We start from the raw sequence: 19,950 nt of genomic DNA on the forward strand, positions 1-19,950 counted from the left end.
TATCTTTTTTAGGATGTATACTAAGAAAATGCTTATGAATCTCTGACCTGTTGCATGTGATTTCTAGGTAATAAATGAAATAGTTTATTTTTTATTTTTTTAGTGAAATTATTGAGCTGTATGAAAGTATGTTCACTTTGTAGGCAAAGAAAAGGTGATCATTGTTAAGAACCAGCATTTGTCAGAATGATGGAAACATCTTCTGTTGGCAAAGCTCAAATCTAAAAGCAAAAAGAAAATCAGAGACAAAAATTAATGTTATGTGATGTTTGTAGAAGCAAGATACTAACAGATATGTAATTTGTAGCTAATGGTTTATCACTCTCCAACTCAATGCAGGTGTTACAACTGCTTTACCTTGGATGTCGTTGGTAGCGTAGCTTTTGGTACTGAGGTGGATTCTCAGAAGAATCCCGATGACCCCTTCGTTAAGAATTGCAGAACATTCTTTGAAATGTCTTTGTTTAAGCCTCTCCTTATTCTAATCCGTGAGTATAGTCTACCTTTGTCTACTTATTTATGGTAATTTTCTAAAAGTCATTCTCAAATTACAAAATATGCTGAAGCAGGAGCAGGAAGATGTATAGCAGACTTAATTTCAAGGTGTTCAGAATGCAACCTACAGGCCAAATATACCCTTGAGATTTCCACCATATGTTCTACAACTCTCGTTACTATTCATGCAACTTCCTCCAGAAACTGAGAGTCTGGGAAAGCAATGCTCCAGGTTGATCTGAGTGGAAGGTTTCTGGGACCTGTAGTTTCTATGATATCTCTCTTTATACAATTCTGCATTAAAGCAGAGTAACTGCCCTTTGGAGCCTGAGAGTAAAGTTTTTGTGCTCTCTGCTTGGTAGAGATTGAAATCCCACCCATAAACAACAGTAGGCTAATAACTGACTAAAGAAAAGAGGTGGAAGAGCATAAGCAGATAGTATAAGTCCTGCAAATTCTTATTTGAATAGCAACAGCAGCCTGGCTGATGGCTATAAATGATAAAGATGGTAAGTGCTAGCACAGGCTATCATTAAGAGAATGCATTTATTTTCAAGTGGATAAGGAACACAAGAATGGGGTATAAAGCCATTTGATTATAGGACATGAAAGTTAAGGATTCAAGATGATGGTGGCCTTGTTAAATGCAAGGGCAGTAAGAATTGTAGCTGAGGAAGCCACAGAATAATCAAGGTGGTTGAGCTTTTTACCATCTTGCTATCTAGACCTGCTCACAGTAGTGTCAGGTGGCACAGTGGCAAAGTTTCCTGTGCCCATCTGATCCTGCTGGCATTACAGATTGCACCTGTATTAGTAGCACATGAATTGTTTCCTTCTGGAGTTGTGTATCCAAAATGTCCTGGGGTTAGTGTTTAACCTGATTGCAAAGTGTGATCTGTGACAAAATTCTGAAGGGACAAAAATGTGCCCCTATGTGCCTAAGACCATGCCCTTCATTAAAGAAATTTTCTGTAGGGTTTGGTGTTGGATTCCTTGGTTGATCTCTTTCTGCTGCTATGTTATGTGGTCTGAATTTCCACACTACATTGCCCTGTTGGCAGCACAGGGGCTTTCTGATGACTGATTTGTTAGTCTTAAGATGTTCATAAGTTAACAAGGTGTTTATTAAGATGCAAGGTTTCACTCAAGTTTCTAGTTCCTGACTATAAAGGCAATGGACTGGAGACCATCCTTGTGATCACATCCCACTTTCAGAGTCTGTGGCCTGTCTAGAGAAGCACACAAAAAAAAATAGCAAATGAGTATCCTAATATTGGAGAACTGTAAGTGAGAATGACTACTACACAATTTCATGGATCAGTGCCATAAGCTGCTAGGCTAGTTCAAGATCCCCTGCCTTCTATATATGTAATTGTTTGAGTAGGCAGGGAAAATAATTCTCCCCTTTGTTGTGGTGGCTCTGTATTGTGGTGGCATCGAGAAGCTGAACTGAAATCCTGAGGCATTGTGGAAGCAAGCTTGGAAGGCATCTGTCTGGCAGGGGAGTCCCAGCCAACATGGAATTTCTAAAAGAAAATCCCTTTCCAGCCTATGGGGGTGGAAGAAAAAGAAGGGGAGGGAGAAAGAAAGAGGAAAAAAACAGGTTTCACAAAAGTAATACATCCCACTTGATGAGTTTTATAATATTAATGGAGGAGGATATTATATGCCTTTACAGTCTGTTTTCTTCTTTAAAATCTCTTACAGTTTCTTTCCCATTCATAATGGTCCCATTGCTTCGGATTTTGCCAAACAAGAAACAAAAGGAACTAAATGGATTTTTTATCCAAAGCATAAAAAATGCAATTGTCTTCAGAGACCAGCAAGATGCAGCTGAGGTAAGGCTATTTCTGTGATAAATATATGGATAAGCAAATATTTTGAGGAAAAAAATTGAAGTGGCATAAGCCTCAGTTGAAATAGCAAACTCAGTCTGTTTGAACAGTCAAAACAATTTAGTGAAGATTTTGTTCATTTTTAGCTTTACGTTCCATCAACCAGGCTTGGTGTTGATGCAGAATGCTTAACATGTTACAAGAAAGATGCGGAAAATGTTACATCTAGGATGACTTTTCAATCCACTTTTTAGACCCAGAGGGAAGGATTCACTCTCTAAAATTTTTTCTCATCTTGAGGTCAGGTATTTTGTCCATGCTACTTTTCCTTAACGGCCAGAGAAAAGGGAGCCCCCACTGAGTGTTTCAACCCAGTCATTACCTAGGAGCTGAGACAGGTTTTATATAGTCCTGTGACAGTTCCTACTGCTTTTGAAAATGGAAAGAACCTGAATGTTTGGTTAAGAGCAGACGCTTGATATTGAGATGGTTAAAGAGAAAAAGTAGTAAATTCTGCCTGAAGTATGCAAACTAATCAGTATGTGTTATTAGCAAATCATTTGTTACCCACGTATTTCTCTTTTGTCTGGACATAAGGCAGGTCTGGGTTTTGTTGTTGCTTTGTTTTAATCACTGTTGTTTTATGAACTGTCTGAAGGCACAGGTATTTTTATGAAAGTCTCTCTATTTTAGATACACAAAGCATTTGGAATGTAGGCATGTGATTCAGTTCTGTAATACAAAAATTCTTCAGGTCTACTTGTCCTTTTGGACCATTCTTTACTGCAGAGTGCACATAACATCTCTAAAAATAAGTTAACCACTTAATTATGGACGTGTAGTGAGAAACAAAGAATATCAATGAGAATTCCATTTTAAAGGTAACTGAGACAAATTCTACATATCAATTGATGTGAAACACACTACAACATACATGTTAAGGAGCTCTTAATATTGAAATATAAGAGATGTTTCTTACCAGTTTGAGATGAAGAGCAATTCTGATGTGTTAACAGCACAGGTGAGAATGGATCTTCCCAACTTCTCACAGCATAGGCTCACAGCTGTCACCTTTCAGGAGAAAAATTGATTTTAGTTTATCCTACGTTACATCTAGGACACATTTAAAAATCAATTTGATTTTCAAAGATACTGCTGCTCTTTGCTATGTTGTACGTTCTGCTCTTTTTCTTTGACTTTTTCTACAGAGAAACCTCACTTCTGTATCTGTTGTGCTTTATCACCACACACTTCTTGTCTTTCCTTCAGCCCACCTTTATGAGTCTTTCCCTCAACCAACTTTTAGGTCTTTGTCTCCATCCTTCTTTTCATCTGAAAAGATTGTAAACCCCACTGACTGCCTGCAAACAATTCGTGATTCATAAACATGGTTCCTGGCCCAGGCTGAGTGCTGGAGGAATATTTTCTAACAGGGATGGTGTATCTAAGCTGCTTGCAGGCACCTCATTTCTAGTTCACAGATCCAATGTGAACTTCTAATGATATGTTGGTGTGGCTGTATGTATGGAGAGTTTTGAATCAAATATTTATGCAAATGGGTCTCCATAAAAAGTCTATTCTGTGTATCAATTATAAAAAGATAAAAGGGAAAATTAAAAAAAGATAATGTGGCTTAAAACAAGTTAATGTATTCACTACTATTAGTAAAATGCAGTGTATTTCTGTGGCAGTAGCACTTAGGGCATCGATCATGAGCTAAATCCTTCACTATACTAGAGATGGTCACTCCCTGAAACTGCAGACTAAGATGAAGGACGTCAGGTAGGAATGGTTAGGAGAAAACACAAAGAAAAGCAAAATTGTAGTGACAAGAGCAGGAGGCAGCATTCTCCGCATATGCAGCCTGTTTGCAGGTTTTGGTGGTGGATGGAACAGAGGTTTCAGGTTAAATTGGAAGGGAGTTTGGGAGGTGCTGTGAGAGATAACACATGGCAGTAGCTGCACAGTAATAGGGCAGTGTGGAGGAAAGTGCAAGGCCCGTGTTTACCCTAACAATGTATGCATGAGTCCATGACTGGCTGTAGTCTCACCTGCTCCAGGACTTCTGCCTAGTTTGCAAAATTGGCATATGGGAACTGTTTCAAATGCTGGGAGTTAGACACTTAGGACCAGATTTTTGAGAGCGCATTAAGTCCCCTTTGTCACTCAGCATCATTAGCATGGCTTTTACAAATGGCTGGAAAGTTTGGAGCTTCCTTTTTTTCCCTTTTCTTTGCCCATCTCATTACGTGCTCTTAGAATTTTGACTATTTTAGGTAGGTGGCACATGAGTCTTGTTACAGATATAAGCAACTTAATAATTTCCCAGGAACATAAAAATGGTATGTGAAACACATCAAAATGCAGCTGTGTCCAATTTAATGCAGAAATGTAATCTGTAGAGATTAAGTGTCCCAGATAGCCCCACGTTTGAAGGAGAATTACGTCCTGTGTCCTAAGTCTCAAATGATGAAATGTACCCACTGAAGTCAGTCAGAGTTTTGGCATTGAATTTTAATGAGGCTGAGATATAACTGGTAGCTACTGGTTCTTTGTGCTAATAATGGGAGCTATAAGTGAAATCTTACGGTCTCCCTGTGCTGCATTAGACCAATGGGTATTCCTTAGGTTGCCATATTCCTAAATGGTACATTGTGTATATCTTTTACTCCTCATTGATTTTATCACCATTAAAAGTGCCTTTTTTTTTTTTTTTTTTTTAATTTGGAGGCGGGGGGAGGAAGAAACATTTTTTTAAAATAAAATGAAACAAAATAGCACCTTTGGAACAAATTGAAACAATGAAAAGCTCCGTGAAAGTGATTCTGCTGAAGCTTGTCTTCCTCTCATCTGCAGCTAACATGAATGAAGAATAAAGAAAGGCCAAAAAACAATGTGACAAGCAAAGACAGCCTGTTATCATCCCTGTTCTATCAGTAAATGAAACAATGGTTCTGAATGCCTAAAGGTAATCCCATGGGCAGATAGTCATTTTGCAGCCAGGTTTAGATCTAATAATGTGCTTCCAGCTTATATGAGATCTGTGATGTCACTTTCTCTCATCCCATCCGTTGGTGCTGCAGATGTCATTTTAATTATATATTATCTTTCTGTGGTCAGTCAAATAATTTCAGTCCTGGTTGTTTTGCTCATTTGGCTTATGTATAAAAAAATTTAGTGGTAGTACTTTAGAAATTTTAATATATTACTTTTATTCATGGATTCAAATTATTATAAAATGCTTTTCCCATTATTTACAAAAGAGTAAATTCACCCTGCTCAGAAGAAACAGCACAAATTTAATGCACCACTTAACACCTACTTTGAAGACTCCAGCAGGATTTAAGTGTTCAAATACCTTATCCTGATTATCTGCCCAGGCTTGAATTTTTTCCCTTAGGCAAAATGTTTCCAGAAACAGGGCAGATAGACTGTTTACTTCAATAAATGATAGTTTGATAGATTTTCATTTAATAATCTGATATGTAAATCATTATTCATGTAAGAGTTGTTTTTCTATCATGTTATAGCTCAGTTCTTAAGATACCACTTTGTTTCAAATGATGATACCTAGATGGAGAAGTCTTTCATGGTGCTCAAAATGAGATTCCTTTCTAAAACTGCGGGTTGAAACTAAGCCCCTTCAGAAGATGAAAGGCCAGAATTTCATTTGTAATTCATAGTCCTAAAAACAATTGGAATGTAACTATTTAAGGATATTGCAAAGCATTATTTTTTTAAAAGCCAAACAGATCTGTGGGAAAGTCCAGTTTTCAAAATATGTGCCCTTTAACAAAGAAAACTGGAGCATTCACAGAGCCTACAACACATTCTTCTGGCATCTCCTGAATTTTCCATTCATACTGTCTGCTCTGAATGCATAATTCAAGGTCATTGATCCATGCCAAGTAGGTAGTGACCTCATGATGTTTCTGATGATGATCAGCTGTTTCTTGGTGGTCTCAAGCAGATTTGAAATGAGAGTATGACAAAGCGCAGAGGAGTGCCATCAGAACTGTACTCATTGACTTCTCGGTTGGCAGTTTAGTCAGTGTGGCTGGAGACCTGTATACTATCTGAATACTTTTGATGTAAGTACAGAGCAGACAGAAGGAATCATAGAATCATTTGGTTGGAAGAGACTCTAAAGATCATCGAGTCCAACCATTAACCTAACTCTAGCACTAAACCATGTCCCTAAGAACCTCATCTATACATCTTTTAAAGGCCTCCAGGGATGGTGACTCAACCACTTCACTGGGCAGCCTGTCCCAGTGCTTGACAACAAATTCTGTGAATAAAATTTTCCTTGTATTCAATCAATCCCCTGATACAACTTGAGGCCATTTACTCTTCTCCTGTCACTTGCTGCTTGGGATAAGAGACCAATGCCCTCCATGCTACAACCTCCTTTCAGGTAGTTCTGGAGAGCAATAAGGTCTCCCCTCAGCCTCCTTTTCTCCAGGCTAAACAGCCCCAGTTCCCTCAGCTGCTCCTCTTAAGACTTGTTCTCTAAACAACAAGAAAAGAGAGTGAAGGCTGTGCTGCTGTGAACCATGCTGCCCATGAGCCACATGGTGTAAGCCACCAAGAAGCTGCACGGTGCTGTCAGTCCTGGTGGTGATCTAGCCTCCCATGAACTAGTATGGCCCTGGGATGCTCTGTACTCTGTTGTGCTAGATCTAGATCAAAAGAGGTTTTCCTCTGGTCAGCAATTGCCAGTGAACGATTGCAAACTCCCTCCAGTTTTCCCCACTTCTCAGCCTTATTCATACCAATCCTTTCCCTGATCCCTGGTAAGCAGACCCACTGGCTGTGCTGCCCCTTGACCACCCATCCAACCAGACAGACTTGAGTGATTCCTGGTGTCCAGAAATGCTTTAGTTTTTGAGCGTCAGCCATGAGAGCCTAAAAAGTTTGGGAAACTGAAGTTTGAGGAAGTCTAAAACTAAGCTGTTTAAAGGCTTGCAAAGGCGAGAGAGCTGCCCTTGTACTACTGGCTAGCAAGAATAATGTACTATAAGGAAATGGTATCTTTTAATATCTTTCTGGGAAATGATGGCCTGGTTACCACTTCTGTCTCTGGAATACTGATTCCCAAGGAAAAAAAAAAGTGCAATGAGCTCCCCTTAATGCTTTACCCAAAGAGAAGAGGGGCATGTGTGTGTACCTGCATTCTGGAGGATAAGGCACAATCTGAATACCTAATTACTGTGGCACTCTGTTCTTTTCTCTTCCTTCCACAGTAGTTCCCTGGAGTTTTTGCTTTTCATGAACTAATGAACTATTTTATTCAAGAGCTGCTTGAAATGAGTTGAGCAGAGGTAATCCTCCTGAAAAAGTCTGATCCTCTCCTTGTCAAGGGAAAACTATACAATTACTAAGAAAACTTAGTTAAAAATTTGCTAAATACTATGTACATTCCAGGAGCTATGTGTGCGTTTGAACTGTGGAAATGCAGTACAGATGTTAAAAAGTAAATATTTTTCTAAGGAAACAGCAGATGGGAGGATTAGACACCTTCTAATAGTGTGCAGTTTTCCTGCCTTTGTAGAAAACCAAGCAGAACTTGTTTATATTTGAAAGAAGGTGGTGTCCATTTAAGGATACACACTACATGGCAATATTAAATAATCCATTTTTATTGATTTATCAGTCAGTAAAACAAAGGATCAGTCTGGTCCTTTTGTTTGTCTAAGTCTGTAGGAGGGATGCTGCAATTCTTTTCTTCTGGGCTGTTCTTAGGATTTGATTATGTCATTATCCACTGCCTTTGTCGGGTGGAAATGTGAAGTGGGCTTTTCAGAAAGGTAAATGTGTGTCTTAAAGATACAGAGGGAATTCGTGCTAAATATGGGATTTGATCTCAAATCTCAAACCTGTATTTCTGCTGTTTTAAGCAGAAGGGTATCATTCTGCTAGAATATGTTAAACACCTTTTGAGCATTAAATCTGGCGTCTGTGCTTGGGCAGCATGCAGTGATTCTTAAAAAGTGGCATTATGTTAAAAGGCATTTTAGTTATTCACCTTCTTTTAAAAATCAAGCCATTACTGATTGCTTTTAAAATTGTGTTCCTTCCTTCCCATGTTTGAAGAAAAATACTTTTTTTTTTTTTTTCCCTTAAAGATGTAATGAGTTTTATAACTTCCTCAGGATTTCTTAAGTGGACATTTAAACATAGCAAGGCCTCAAAGCCTTGAATTGAGATGGACTTAAAATCCCCATTACGTTTTGTCACCAGTTGAAACTTCTCGATCAGTCTGTCGTTATCTTTCCAATGATGAATTGCAGGCCTACGAAATGTGGTATTTTGGTTTCAGGCCTGGGCTGAAGTGTCTGGCTGAGGTACTTTCATCATGAAATGCAGTTCTGCAGTCTTTCTGCTCAAAAGAGATCAAGGACAGAATAAGTAAGGAGAACGGTGACTTTCTCACCTCCCTGAGGCGTGTTGATGGGGGAAGCAGGAAGAGTTTTGCATTACTGCTGCATCTGTCCCGGTTCTGCAGCCCGGCACACCCTGAGCCCAGCGCTTTACCAGCACTTCAGTCACAAGAAAAGAGCAAATGTCTGCTCGGTTACCTGCTGCCAGCGAGCACGTACCACATCTGCTTCCTACCTCTCACCTTTTGCTCTTATTGCACCATTTTTACTGCCTCCTTGGTTACGGATCAGAGTACTTTATGGGTCCTAGACAAGGAATGGGCAGATGGTATAACATATATATTATCTGCCCTACTCCAGCAAACTCTGCAGCAACCGTAATAAAATAATCTTGGCATCTGGGACTCTTTCTCCAATACCTCCATCCCTGCCCACTTCCTTTCAGCCTTTTTCAGCCACTGCTGTGTATCTTCATTTCTTCTTCAGAGGGTGACAGGAGTGGTGTCCCTGTTTAATAATTTGTATGGCCCACTTAAGGTACAATCTGGGGTCCAAACTGCCATCATACACATAAGGCATCTCATTGACTTATTGGAGCACCACTCACACGCTTCAGTTTGCAAGAACACAGGCTTGTACCAAAGGTTGGAATTGAAATCAAAGGACCAGCATGTTAATACTGATTACACTGATGAAACTTTTGGTTATCCAGAGTTGCCAAGAATGATCTTGCAGACGGTACTGAGCAAATGTGAGTATCTATGCAGGAAAAATCTAACCTCACTTTCTAAGACGTGTGGTGGAGCTCCTTCAGAGAACCTTCAAATAATGGTATCTTTTCTCCTTTCTGGGGAGAACAGAGGAGGTTCAGATCCTCCCTATAGCAGCATTAATCCATGGGAAGTCATTAGGCCAACAGGATGCCTTCAGAGTTACAGAGAGGAAGGACTTAAATGCTTCTGTCAATAAAGTTTGCATGCATTTTCCTCCTGTTTTCACCAGCCAGTGCAGGAAGTGAAGATGGACATTTAGCTTTGCTAAACTACAGCATATGAGAAACGTCTCTGAACTGAGAAGGGTGGGATTTTTAGTGTTGAAAAAAGCCTTTTTTTTAATCCAGAGGAAAAATAAAGAAACCCACATGCTCAGTTGTTGGTAATGTCAAGGGTTTCAGCGACTTTTTTTAAATTGTGTTTAGATGGTAAAATCAATCACTTAAAATATTGTTTATAAAAAATCCAGGCCAAAAGATAGCTTAGGGACTCTTTCAAATCAAGTTTGCAGTAATATTTTTCTGAAAAACTGGAGGAGGAAAGAATTAAAAGTCAAACCTGTCTTTTTCAAAGAAACCACCACATCCTCAAAGGGGAGATCAAAAGAAAAGTGCTTGTTTTTTGGTTTTTGTTATTCTTTGGCCAGCCCTACTTACACCTCCTCTAGGTGCTGGTTATTGTGGCTGTATCCTGTTTTTCCTGTTCTTGATACTGAAGAGGAGGGAGTGGTCATGGTTCTGTTTTATGTGTCCATAAAAGTAAGAAGAGCAAGAGCTCATTGTCCTTTGAAAGTGGGATTCAACAGACACTGTTCTGTGTCACGGAGCTTTATGGCAGTTTGACCAGTATAGGTGAAAAACAGAGGATGACAAAGCCAAGAAAAAGGTGATTATTCCTTTATGAGGGCCTGGGTCTCTTGCTTCTCCTCTGCAACTCCACCCCATGATGAAGTTTTGCATTATGTTCCCTTATGATGGCAAGGGGACCCTGTGCTTGTTATTCAGAGAGAAGTTTGAACATTGAAAATCCTGTTTATGCCTGTGGTAATTCCCTGTAGGCAATAACGTCAGTGCTGGCCACTTGTCCCAGCCTGATCCTGTGCTTGTAATGAGTATTCGCAGCATGCATTTCAATGTCTGATTAAATCTTTCTGAAAGGCCATCTGTTTGAGGAGGATGTGGCACAGGCTTTAGTACTTTTTATACCTAGTACTCAGTACTTCTGTTTCATGACCTTAGACATAAAGTCCGTCCCTTGGTTAGTTAGCATCTTGCCTGATACTCCAACCAGAGAAAATAATTGGATCAAGGCTGTTGCAACCTGTGGGGTCTCTGTGTGTCTTTGGGGAAACATTCCTGGGTGTTGGGTCACAGAAGTTACACAGACTCGAGGAAACTTTGCTATGCCCAGGGCTGAGAACAAGGTGTCTATTCTCTGGGAAGGGGGTAAAGCATCTCCAGCTGCCTTTCTCTTCTAGCGCTCAGGGCAGAATCTGATATAGTCATAGATCTATTGATACATGCCAAATTAGTCAGTAAACCAGCCTTTCTGTTGTATGTGCTCGTCTGTGCAAAATATCCAGCCTAATCAATGTTACATCTGTCTTTCGGGGTCATTTTCTTATAGGCTTGGAAACACAGTTTCCCTTTGCGATTCCCTCAGCATAAAGCAAATCTTCTCCAGTGTGTCTTTTCCCACTTTTTGTAATTTTCTTTCCTTCACAGTACTGTCTCTGTATTCATCCCTCTGGCTGAAAGGAAAAAAGTTGCTTGACTTAAATGAAGCACATTCTTTTCTAACTTCTCTCTCTTACAGTTCCTCATCTTTTCTGTACATTACCCTTGTGGTCTGTCCCTCCCAAGTTTCTCACAAGATCCTGCTTTAGGTCACGGAAAGCCCTTCCCTTTTTTCTGCTTAATCTGTCATATGGTCTTCATCCAGGGTGTGGGGTTTTCAAATCAGCAAACAAAGGGAATCTTGCCATAAAATGAAATCATCTGGAGATTAATTTTTTGCATAGCAGGGTGGTGGCCTTTAATGTCAAGGTGAGATATCAGAGCTAATCTTAATTTACATAGCCCTTTTTATTTATTTTTACTTACTTTTGATCTAAATCTGCAAGGAATCTGTTGACTGGGCCTGTGAATTTTCTATATTTCTTTTACCTTGCCATTCAGAGCAATAGCATGTTCAGGTACTTTCCCTCTACAGACAGACTTTCTTCTGACACATTTAACTAGAACATAACATCTAAATTCTTAATTTAGAAAAAAATCACAGATTTACTGACCTAATTACAATAAAAGAACTTTTCCTTTCTTTGTCATTTTTAACATTGTCAGTTTTGTCTTTCATATTTCATCCTTTTTTTTAAAATTTTATTTGTTGTTGGTTCACCATTCTTCCTTCCTGAGTTGCTCACAGAATGAGGAGGGGAGTTGCAGTGCTTGTGGTTTTAGTGGGTGATCTTCAAACCTGTCTCTGTAGTCTCTCTGTGTCTTTGTTTGGCTGCAGTGACCTCTCTCAGCCCCACGCACTACCTTCTTTTTGCAATACAGCATGACCTTTTCTGAAGCAGTTATGAAAAAGCTGCTCCATGATATTTCATTGCGGTTGAACTGCCTTGTCCATCTGTTGGCATGTTTTGATCTCTTGAGGCTTTTCCCTTGATCTGTCTCAACTGTTGGTATCTACTTTGCACTCCTTTGATATTTCTTCCTTTTCTCTTATGTCTACTTACCTTAGCAGATTCATACTTCTACTATAAGAGACACCGACAGCTGCTCTTGCCAATAGGAGAGCCATGTCTGGATGTCAAGCACATGAAGTTGTGTTTCTTTGGAAACTGGTGGCAAGTCAGTTTGACCATCTCAATGCGTAAAAGTGACCAAGTTCATTTACTGGGGCAATTCTCTTCTTGCCACCATGCCCAGGGTGCCCCAGGGGCTGCCTCTCCTTCCCCAGCTTGCTGGAACCAGCAGAGCCGGAGGCCTTTGCTAAACCCCAGCCGCTCATGATCATACCTACATTTTGAGGATAGTTTAACATATGAGTTATTTATTGTGGAAAAACGACGGATGGTCTGTCACTGGAAGCACTGAGGAGAGGCTTTCTAGAATGTGCCCTTGATGTCAGCTGGCTGTGAGGCAGGAATCCCTCTGCTTTTTGCTGAAGAACAGCCAGAATGATTGCAGTGATCCCTATCCCTCCCTGAAAAATCCACCTAGGAAATCTTATATCCATGCAGTCAATGGCAGCTTTGCCCTGGGTTCAGAGCCTGTGACTGTGCATGACTTTCTCCGCTTTATTCTCAGTGACTATCCACTTTTGCCTGCCACTGTGATAAGCAAGCTATATCTAAGCGAGACAGAGACTGGAGGGGAGACGAGCACCTCCTTTCTCTCTTCAACAGAAATGTACACTTTTTAATAATGTAATTGCAATTAAAAACATACCAATTAAAATGGGCTTTTTAGCAGGTCTCTGGGGAGAGGGAGCCATAATTCACATTAAAATGTAAAGCTTCAGAAGCAGGGAGGGCTAGGTGCATTGCAAGTGCCCAAATATTCAGTGATTTTAATTACAATGGAAACTTGATAAATTGCTTTGTGCCACAATCCATTATTAACAGCTTAATGAATATCACTGCTGCCTGTTTTAAACTGCTCCACGGTGAAATTTGTTGTCAGTATTTCTGTTGTGAACTCTGATTTTTAGTGTGTACGTAACATGGCCCCTTAAAAAGGGAGGGAGGTGAAAGTCTGTGGGCTTGGCTTTGGGTCTGGGTAAGTTCTACTGGCTGTAGTATCCCGAGAGAGAGACAGGAGGAAAGATGGAGCTTTTGTTTTTTCTTTTCACCAAGGCTTTAATCTGCTCCTTGCACAGTCTAAGAGCAATGTCACAGCTGCTCTTTGGGCATGCAGAAGTACCCTTGTTCCAGCTGAGGGGTCACCAGAGCATGGGGCTGCCTTTCCAGGTGCTGCTTCCCTGCACAGCATCCATCAGGCTGCAGGACTGGTCAGGATGTCTGCCCAGGAGTCAAGGGAAGCAATAGTGTAACAGCTCATGACCGAGCATGCTGATGAGCTTATTTTGGAGTGAGCAAAGTGCAAGTCGGTTCAAATTTTCCAAGCTTTAGTGAGCAAAAATCTGAAGTATGGAATTAGGCAAGTCCTTCTGGAGCACTGAAATGTGAACAGTGATTTGGCTCAGCTTTGAACAGAGACAAAACATTTTTTTTTCTTAACAGTTATTATGGCTGTAATTGTGCTCATATGAAGATGTTATCTGTTTATATGTACATATATATATATAGTAAACTGGTTCCTTCCTCCCCTTTTCAAAGTAGCTTAATGTTTCAAGGATAAAGGTTATTATTAGGAATGCTATTATTTTAGATGCTACAGCAGGTATAGTGGGCTTATAGTTGCGCCCCACCAAAGTGTTAAGACACAGAGATTTCAATAGCCGTGGTCTGGCTTCTATGAGATTTATTATTTATTGCGGTTGTTCTGTTGTTGTTTTTCACTTGATTGTGTGGGCTGACCAGAAGGTCACAATCCCAAAAGTGGGCTTACTGCCAGGTGTTTGATAAGATCTTGACAAGATCTGAGTGAGATGTGAGGTAGATTTCAGGGCAGAAAAGATTGGGAACTGCTCTTCTCATTCAGAGAAGTCACAAGCGCATACACAGGATAAACATCATTTGTCTGAATGTAATTAATGTCTCGGGTTTTGCTATTATTATTCTGATTATGTTTTTCTGGAAAACAACAAAAGCTTATTTGCTTTCCCCATCTAAGAAATGGCAGCATCGCTCATAATGATGTTAACTTGCACCCTGCCAATTACACAGAGCTCTCCTGGTTCATTATATCAATAATTTCACATAGGATTTTTTTTTCTTGTGAAAAATCTTTCATTGACAGAGGAGTAATGATGCCTGTAAGCTGCTGAAGTATTGCTCAGTCAGGGATATGTAAGATGTGGGATATGTCCTCATATTTTTGGGAAGAACGACAGTTGGTATTCCGGCATGCTGTTAATATTAATGTGTTTCTGAAGTTGTATTTTTTTTCTTTAGTTTGACTTTAGGAAGCATTGCAGTCCACAGTGCTGCCTGGCTGTAATTTTTCATGCATCCCTGTACCAGCAAAGGACAAAGTGGCATGAAATATATAAAATGCCATCAAATTTTTCTTTTGTGCTTTAATTCATGCACACACACTTCTGTGTGTTTATCAGTGTGCACAAAATGCCTATATTTGCAAGATAATAGCTGTGTAAATATTAGAAACTCGTATTGAAACTCTGTGAAAGAAAAGAGAGCAGGAAGAGAATCCTTCCTGCTACCAAGGAGCCATCTATTGGATAAAACCCATAACTGAACTGAGCATCCATGAAACGGCGGAGGATAACAAAATTTGTTGTTGGTCACCGGGTAACTGTAAAGAATCCTCTCCTTCCTAATGCTGCTTTCACCCACTGCATGAGAAACCTGTACCCCTTCATGCACACAACTGGAGAGTCAGAGATAGAGGCAATTTATGTACTACAGGTAGAAGCCAGTTTAATTTAGCTGAAGATCCAGGATAAATCATAATGTAGAGTGCAGGTGTGATTGTGAATGGATAAGCCAGAAGTAGGATTGCCTGTCAGCAGTGGAGAGCAGTTGCTCGGAGAAGTAATAGAAAAGACAAGTGTTTTTTTCCATATTGTTAAGAAAGAACATAAATAACATCAACTGTACTTTTTTTTCTTTTCTAACAACAGTGCATATTTATATCAGTCTCGCAGCCATAATTAGTTTAGTTAAAAAATATATATTTTTTTAGCTACCCAGAATTACTTAGGGCCATCACAAAACGAAATAATGAGGTGTTCCTTCCCTCAGAATGTATACAATCTATATGTAATGTGATGCAGAATGAGGAGGATCTTAAACAAACCATGGGCAGAGATGGAAGAGGATGGGATACGAACAGTAAATTCCCGGGATGGCCCCAAAACATACTGATGGCTTTTCAAAGTGAGTGGTGGGGCTTTGCGAGCATGTTAAAGAGAGCACATGGGGCAGGAAGAACAAAGAAGCAATAATGAGACTCCTGTGTATTTTCTTGGATGTTAGGCAACTGCTAAAACCAGAACTGATTATTAATCAGGAATTAAATTTCAGCAAATACAATTATAACCCATGTCAAATAGAAAAGGAACAGAGGGAAGCCTGCAACAGCAGCCTTTAGTCAGCAATTTGAGTCAGCAGAGGGTCAAGCTTCTGGGTGTCACTTTTTCTGAACACTCCCTTCCTACATCCTCCCTTCCTCCCGCCAAGTGTGGAGGAGAGTTTTGGGTGGTTCACTGGGAGGCCAGATCAGCTCTGGAGAGGACATGTGCATCCCGTGTGCAAGAGGCGGTCAGCTCGCTGCTAGCTTGGGAGCTGGTGCCAGTTCCACACACTGGCGAGCCTTGGGGAGCCTGGTCCCGGCTGTTGTTCTTCCCCAGCACTCAGCGATTTCTTCACTTGCTCTATTTGCCCCATCTGGGCATTCTAATAACCTCACTCCTCCACCTCCAAGCAGCAAAACATGCGTGGGGCAGGAGAAGCTCAGCTACTGCACACACAAATCCAATATTTACTGTTCGTGCTATGATAATGCCAGGAGCTGTTATCAGGACGCTGTTATCCTGAATGTTTTGCAAATACAGAATAAAGAGTTTTCAGTCCACTGTCACTTGCTACCGGTGTGTCTTGCTCACCATGACACTAGGATTGGGAAAACCAGATGCAACTCTCTAGCCATTGCATTTTGGGCTGTTTTCTGAGTCTTCCCCACACATGCATGCGATGGAGGGAGCTGTGGTGGTTATGCTATTGTGCTGTGCTCTGGGCTGAGGCTGCCAACCCAGCACTGCAGAGATGCCCACCAGCTTCCACAAAGTGCATGACACTTGTTTGCCATTAGGCTGAGTTTCATGGAGAAACTTAGTGCTTCTCTTGACACCCAGCTCATTCTGCTCAGCCAGAGTTAGAGATGGCAGTCAGTTCCTTAGGGGTGTACATAGACCAGGCTGCAGGCAATCCCTTGGTTTTACACTGAAGAACTACTGGAAGCATTTCCAGCTCTCTAAGAAAGCCATTGGTTTCTCTGTGGACTCACATAATTAATGAAACAATCAGATAGGTGTGTACTTGATATTTTTGTCTCTTCATCCTACCTATCACATCAGCCAAGTCAGACCTCCGACTAGGATCTTTGCAGCTCACAGTCAACAGGTCCACACACTTAAGATTAAAAACTGCCTCCTTCTACAAGAGCCATAAAGACCTATGTTAAGCTTGTCTCAACTCAAAACAGTTTTTTACTCTCTCTCCATTCTCAAATTCAAGTTTACTTTCAACCCTGGACAGTGTGGGAACATCTCGAGGAGGAGGCTGCTGTCTTTCAAGATGTGAGCTCTCTAGTACCACTTGCAGCAGTTTAAGGTGAAGGGAGATGCATCCTTAACGAAGTCTTGTTTTTAAGCATTCTCTCCAGCTTTATTTTCAGGTTAAATTGGCCTTGCCTATGCCTCTGTAGATTACTAATGCTCTTACTTAAACTTTGCATTTTGGAGGTCAGAAAAGTGCAAAATTTTTGAAGAAGAAAGCAGCTGTACCTGAACATTCTTCTCCCTTACCTCATGAATGGAGACACTGCCATGTGAAAATGGTTTCATATCTTTCAGTAGTATGTTTTTTTTCTGTTACTGGTGTGCTTTGTTAACAACCAACTGAAGTAATAAATATAGAGAGAGAAACTCATACATAAGTACAGGTTGTGGAGCCTCAGATGTTACAGGTGTAGCTGGGCGAAATCTAATGACCTGCAATATCTGCAGTGACTTACAGGAGGAGAGGAAACCTCTCCAACAACAAAAATGGTTCAGTGCTGGGGTGGACTGCCTGGGGGAGGCTGTGGGAAGCTGGAGTTTGGCTGGGTTTTTAAGAACACGTTAGACAAACAGCTGTTGGGATTGGTTTGGCTGATCCTGCCTCATGGCAAGGGGATGGAGTAGATAACTTGCTGAGTTCTTTCCAGGCCTCTTTCCCCCATGTGATGGTACTTTTGCCTTAAACTCTTTGAGTCTGTGTAAATCTGTTTTCATCCTAGGTCTTAAAGGGTTTTCTGAGATGATCATTAGCTTTTCCTCATGGGGTTTTATAAGATTTGATGTGTGTTGTACCGATTTTACGGATGGAGAAGCTGCACCAGTTATAACTATGTTCAAAGGCAAAAAAGAGAGTGCAGCTTAAAGCACCCAAGCTCTATGGAGGTCAGTGCTTTAACCAGTAATTCATATCGGCTACTCTGCCGATTTAGTGGCAAATTCAGCCAATAAAATCCATGCCATATTTGAATTTAGACTTACTCTTGGTTTTTTATTTTTATTTTCTACAAGACCATCAGTTACATATAGAAGATACATTTTGTTACCATGTTTAATACTTTCCATGCTTAGGTGCTTTCATCAATTTGCTGATGTACCTGCTCCTTCTGGGCCTGCTCAGCATTTTATGTAGCATTTTTGCGACATTATTGTAGGGACAATTCTTCTTTCTTTCAAGTAGAAAGCAAAAACATTGCTGTGGCTTCTGACATCAAATGTGGTGTCACTGGATACTCACAGTGCTCCCTCGTTGCTGTGAACTACTGCCAGAAACTTGTGTAGGAGTTTAGTGATGATAATATATGAAAATATCACAAGTTATACAAAATCTTCTCAGGCTGGGTTTTTACTACAAATAGTAAGAACGGGCCAGGCTGGGAGAAGGCCTCTCCCTTTTCCAAGTGCACACTCAGTGATTTTTTTTTTTTCTGCTTTAAATTTACTCAGGTTTTTAATGCAAGGTATATTGCTTTGTAAGACCTACCTCCCCAGTCATTCAGCCCATTTACAATAAACACATTACAGTGTTCTCACCAGCTAACGTTAACTGATGCAAAGAGTTTTTTCTGCCAGACTGAAAGCCTCCCAACCACTCTTGAACAATGGTTGTACCCTACAATTCAACAGGCTCCAGGTCCTTCCAGACCTCAGCATCACCCATAAGGGCACCATGTCCTCAACCTTCAGACACACAAATTTGAGGACTGTCAGCTCTGGCCTTCCAGTTAATTTCAGCTCCTGCGTTCAAGCACAAGGCAAAAAGACAATCTCTCTGAAATGTTTTGAGAGTGGATGCATTGGCAGAGATAATGGCTTTTTTTGTCATTTCACTGAGAAATCAAATGAAACCTGCAAGCTTTAGGAAGAGGTGGAATTCGATCCTTTCAAAGCAGTTTGGCAAAGTGATAGTTTTAGCGGGACTGCATTTTGTGCTGTTTTTTCAAAAGGATCTGGGTAGCTATCACAGTGCTTTACTGATAACTTCAGGGAGACACAGCTTCGTCTCACCTAAAAAGGTGGTTCCTAAATCAAACTTATTATACAAAAATTTATCTGGATACAAACTAATACATCAGAGTTTGTAGAAATTTGTTGGAAAGTGGAATAATATGAGATGTGAGCTTTTGATCTGTTAGATAAGGATTCTGAAGATTAGTGCTTAGCTTCTGCTTTTTTTGAGCTGCCATCAGAGCATTTGAGAATGGCTAGAAGGGTCTGCACAGTTTATTGAGTGGTATTATATTAGCAGCATTATATTTGTATGACTTCTGAACCACAGCAAACGTTTATAGAATACCAAACACCTATGTCATCTATTTTGTTTCACTGATTTATCTTTAAGTTGCTGTTTGTAGTTCTAGGCTCTTTTGAACTCAAAATGGGGAGCTGAACTATTAGAGTGGTGCAAAATTTGAGTATAGTTAACAGAAACACAACAGAAATCCCAGCATTATGAACAAAAAAAATTCTAACTGATACACATTTGGTAGTTTTCTTTAAGGAATTTTTTACTTCACCTTGCAGAGAAGTTGAATGGCTCAATCTCTCTACTAAAGGCACAACCCAAGGGTTCCCTAGATCCCTAAAGCAACGGTGAATTTGCCACAAGGTCAGCCGGTATGTCAATCTTAGATATGAAAACACAGTTCTCTGTTTAAGATGGAAAGACCTGGAGACATCCCCTGCCCCCCCAGGACCCTTGCCTCCTGTGAGAGAAGTCATGATACATCAGGCATGTGAGCGATATATCTCTCTTCTTCTGACAGTTGCAAAACTTAAAAGCAGTGATTTGAGGAGGGGTGATAGATACTGCCGGATTGGCCTTCCCCAGCATAGCACACATCTATTCTTCCAGTGTGTAGCGCATAGCTCGTTACGGTTCTCTGCAGAACGATTTCTCCGCATGGCCAGGTGATGTTTAAGGAGACTAATGAGAGAAATGATACGGCCCAGAACACTGGTGTCAGGAAATATATTGCAAGGTGTCTATCTTGGGGGAGCTGAAAGCGAGGCTTGTCTTATTATATATTTCAAAGG

At 40.4% G+C, this 19,950-nt stretch overlaps 1 protein-coding gene across 1 annotated transcript in view; it reads left to right on the plus strand.

Moving 5' to 3' along the window:
• Positions 1 to 19,950, plus strand: part of TBXAS1 (thromboxane A synthase 1) — a 234,494-nt gene that overhangs the window by 145,277 nt on the left and 69,267 nt on the right. Inside the window, exons 7-8 of the mRNA XM_080343746.1 lie at positions 340 to 488; positions 2,203 to 2,333. Of these exons, the coding sequence (XP_080199872.1) occupies positions 340 to 488; positions 2,203 to 2,333 (280 nt within the window). The remainder of the gene's footprint in view (positions 1 to 339; positions 489 to 2,202; positions 2,334 to 19,950) is intronic.

This window comes from Nesoenas mayeri (genome assembly GCF_963082525.1).
Source record: "Nesoenas mayeri genome assembly, chromosome: 1".
NCBI lineage: Eukaryota > Metazoa > Chordata > Aves > Columbiformes > Columbidae > Nesoenas > Nesoenas mayeri.